This window comes from Ostrea edulis, chromosome 4 (assembly GCF_947568905.1).
Source record: "Ostrea edulis chromosome 4, xbOstEdul1.1, whole genome shotgun sequence".
NCBI lineage: Eukaryota > Metazoa > Mollusca > Bivalvia > Ostreida > Ostreidae > Ostrea > Ostrea edulis.
In genome coordinates this window covers 1,707,772-1,711,601 of record NC_079167.1, presented here as the reverse complement: position 1 = coordinate 1,711,601, position 3,830 = coordinate 1,707,772, and the positions used below count along the sequence as shown (strand labels likewise).

At 31.8% G+C, this 3,830-nt stretch overlaps 1 protein-coding gene across 1 annotated transcript in view; it reads right to left on the bottom strand.

Moving 5' to 3' along the window:
- The window catches only part of LOC125670472 (ras-GEF domain-containing family member 1B-like), a 47,176-nt gene extending 44,799 nt beyond the window's left edge, over nt 1-2,377 (bottom strand). Inside the window, exon 1 of the mRNA XM_048905661.2 lies at nt 1,646-2,377. Within this exon, the coding sequence (XP_048761618.2) occupies nt 1,646-1,777 (132 nt within the window). The 5' untranslated portion in view covers nt 1,778-2,377. The remainder of the gene's footprint in view (nt 1-1,645) is intronic.
- Nucleotides 2,378-3,830: the final 1,453 nt, after the last annotated feature.

Below are 3,830 nucleotides of genomic sequence, written 5' to 3'. Positions count from 1 at the left end.
CGGCCGTGAATCGAACCCGACCTTCCGCATGGGGGGGACGCTCTACTTCTAGACCACCGCGGCGGTAGCTAACGAAGATGAAGGAAAACTATCCAATTTTATAAAAAGCAACACAAGTGCACATAATGGCAGAATAATCAACCAGATGACTATGGCCATTACCGGGCAGAACCACCAAGAACCAAGTCATGCAACTAGGTAATATTATGCTGGCTTGGGAGAGGGCTAAATTAGGCTGTGTCTGCTGCCCAATCCTTTTCACTATTTGTGAATAAAATTAGAAATATCTGAACTGCATTTATGAACTAAAAATGTTGCATGTATAAATTTGAAACTTCAAAATATCATTGTACATACTTTCCGCTACTTTCCATCCATATCAGATTTCATTGATGTGTTATTTACCTTAATTAATGACCGTGAAGTAAATACACTCGTCTGATTTTCCCCATGATTATTAGAATCATCGATGGTTTTCGTAGAAAAAAAGTACACTATACATTTGTAAGAACAACATTCAGTTCAGATATTTCGATTAAAAAAAAAATCTGTTTTTAATTGCTCGGATACATGTAATAAATTTTGTATCAGAATGTAGGCATACACATTAACAGTAACATTATAATACACTGAATGAATTTTTGGATTACTGAATTGAATACTTTTAAAAAATGTTATGCATTGATTTAGAAATATATTCTATATATATAAGCATATATATATTCACACACAGACAGATAAAAATATATAAAATTTAGATTGATGTGTAGTTCTTCTTTACTGAAGTCTCATTTATGAATTTCAGCATTTCTGTTTTATTAAAAATGGTTAGAGAGTGAGAACAAGGAAAAAGGAAAGACACTTGTGCAGTGCAGTTATTTTATAAAATTTCCTTCTTTCCGGACATGCATTCTCCCAGATATAATCATATACATGTTCAAGGTTAAAATAATATTTTTATCATGACACAGAGTATGTACCCATTTCCTTTGATGAACTATTTTTAAGAACGTTCTGCCAACACCTGTTTGATTGCTATATCAGTGAGAATAACGAAACACAGTCCTATCTGTCAACAGTATCAGGGTAATCCCGATATGTTGTAACAAATTCACGTCAGGATACCGCGTGACTAGTGCATTTTACATTTGATAGTGACAAAAATGGATAATTAATTATTGATTTATTACCCATTTGATTGCTGATAAAATGCTATAGTTATATGGTCTATCAAGAACGACTTTGTGTCATTTTATGATAAAAATGGTATTCCTTATTTCTACACCTACTTCTTCCATCAAACCAAAGGACCATTAGACAGAATAATTCAACGTAACTAGAGGCCTATATCCATATTTGATTTTGAAACTCACAAATGCAGTGTCTTGTGTATTGTACACAAAGGCTATACTAAATCCTACATACGACCCTGTTTTGGATTTGTGAATGTCAACACCCCTTTATGCCCTCCATAAAGACATAATTCACTCAGTTTTACGATCCTTTATCATGTGCCGAATGTTAATTACGTGTGCATTTTTAAAAGTCTGGATTTTGAAAATACAATACTTCAAAGCTAACTGCTCAAATTAAACAATTAAAGATATTTTCTGTAGTAGAAAATTATTTTTGATAAATTTAAAACCTCAAGTTGAATTCCAAATAAATCTCTGCTGCTATCGTGTGCCGGGGGGTCTTTATCTCTCCTCGGGGGCGAGTCGTCCCTCTTTTCAATCATGGTGCTATCCCCGGCTACATCAAACTCTCTCTCAGTCATCGAAATCCACTAAATCCAATTGTAATACTAAATCCATTGTTTCCAGTAACAGTTTTCATTTCATATTTTCATTCACGGGAGGCGTTTTTACCTCACACAATGGAATATAAACACAAACTTGGTGCATGTTTATTTATATATCTATATTACTGATTGCACAGGTAAGAAGACTATTTTATCGAATGGCCTTTGACCCTGGTATTACAATGCTGACGACATGGGTCACTCTGTCGATTCCCCCATTCAGTTGAGTGGACTTATATGTTAACATATGTACTTCGATCCATTTGATGTTGCCAGGAAATAAACAAAAGGAACACGTAACATGCCTTGTCAATCTCACGTCAATACACATCTGCCGGTCTAGTCATTATTCCATTCGCGTGATCACATTTAATTTTTAGTCGCTCATCGTAAAATCCTTCTCAATTCATCAAATACCTGTGGATTTTTGATTTTTACAAAAATGACGAAGAAATGCAACATATGTGAATAGGTACATACAACGCAGTTATTGATTTGTTGGGCAATCCACAGGATGTCAAAATAAAAATAATTTAAAAAAAACAACCCACACACAGGTATTGTGATTTTGGATATAATTTTAAATGAAACAGCTATTGTGTCTGTTATCAGGGTATGTAATACGAACCTATTGTTAACCTTCCCTCGATAATAACGATGTGCAATATACCGCATTCCACACCACAGACAGGAAACTCTTATAAATATATTACAGATTGATGTAATAGATAATTTTGCTTTAAATTGCAAAGCACAGCCATAAATTATGAAATAAAATACAAAAGCTCAGGCATCAACCCTAAGGTTTGATAGAAATTAAAAAAAAATTAATTTTTTTATTTGTTTTCCTACTTCCACCAGAGGAGAATATTCGTTACGGGTAAGAGTTACTTCCCGTAGGTTACCATCAACACTTCGCGCAAGTTACGCCCCTTGTTCGACTTTTTAATTTTCTGATATGTAGCTTTGACATTTGTTATTTTTCAATCAATTGCAGTCAACTAGAAGGAGTGTTAAATAAAAACGATTTTAGAAATAGGTTTTTATATTATTTTTGAATATATTTTTGAACAAAATTTTAACATGACATGTAGTTTATTGTAAAAGTTAAAATGGTATCGAATGTATAGCTATGTGTCACAATGATAATTTGACGTTCAAAACTTCACAGATAATGAAGATATTTATTGAATCAAAGTAATTTAAGAATGCAATTTTAGAAATGTGCACCTTTTGAATATCATTTACGGAATGTGCAAATCAAAATTTCATCTTAACAAAAAATTTGAGTTGATTCTGCTAAAATTTGTTTGTTTTTGAGACAATCTACGGAGTCAACACTGAATGTCACACCTTGCCGTAATCGTATTACGTTAATTGAAATTGAATAACTGTTTCAAAATCAATCATCCGTATAGATTGATATTGACAAAAATCAAGAAATTTTATGATTTTTAATGAATGTGCATCTCTTGAAAAAGTGTTTTCTTTAATTTAAAATATATGCAGTCTAATAATTACAAAATTCAAACAAAAAATAAATGTCAACACGTTTTGTCACAGACGTAAAAAGAAGACCGTTTTGACGTTACGATGAATTACATGTGCTTGTAATTATATCTCAATACATGTATATATCAAAAGAAATATCGGTTTTATAACTACACAATGCAGCATTGTTGTGATAGAGTTAATACAATTATACAACATAATCATATTTAATATTGAATTAAAAATATATTTGTATTTAGGTAAACTCAAAAAGTTTTATAATGCATTGGTTATGTATACAAGTACATTTTTTGTCTTAGAAAGGAGACTTCAAATAAAATTATATATACATGTAACTTTGACACATTCTAGCAATACCATTGACATGTAAGAAAATAAAAGAGGACCTACACTGTAATACAGATCCTTTGAGGGATTCTAACATGTAAGTTTGAATTAAACATGTGTTGCTATGCAATATATCATTTCATATCTGTTAAGATAACTTTGGAACAGTTTTAGCAATGTATCACTAACT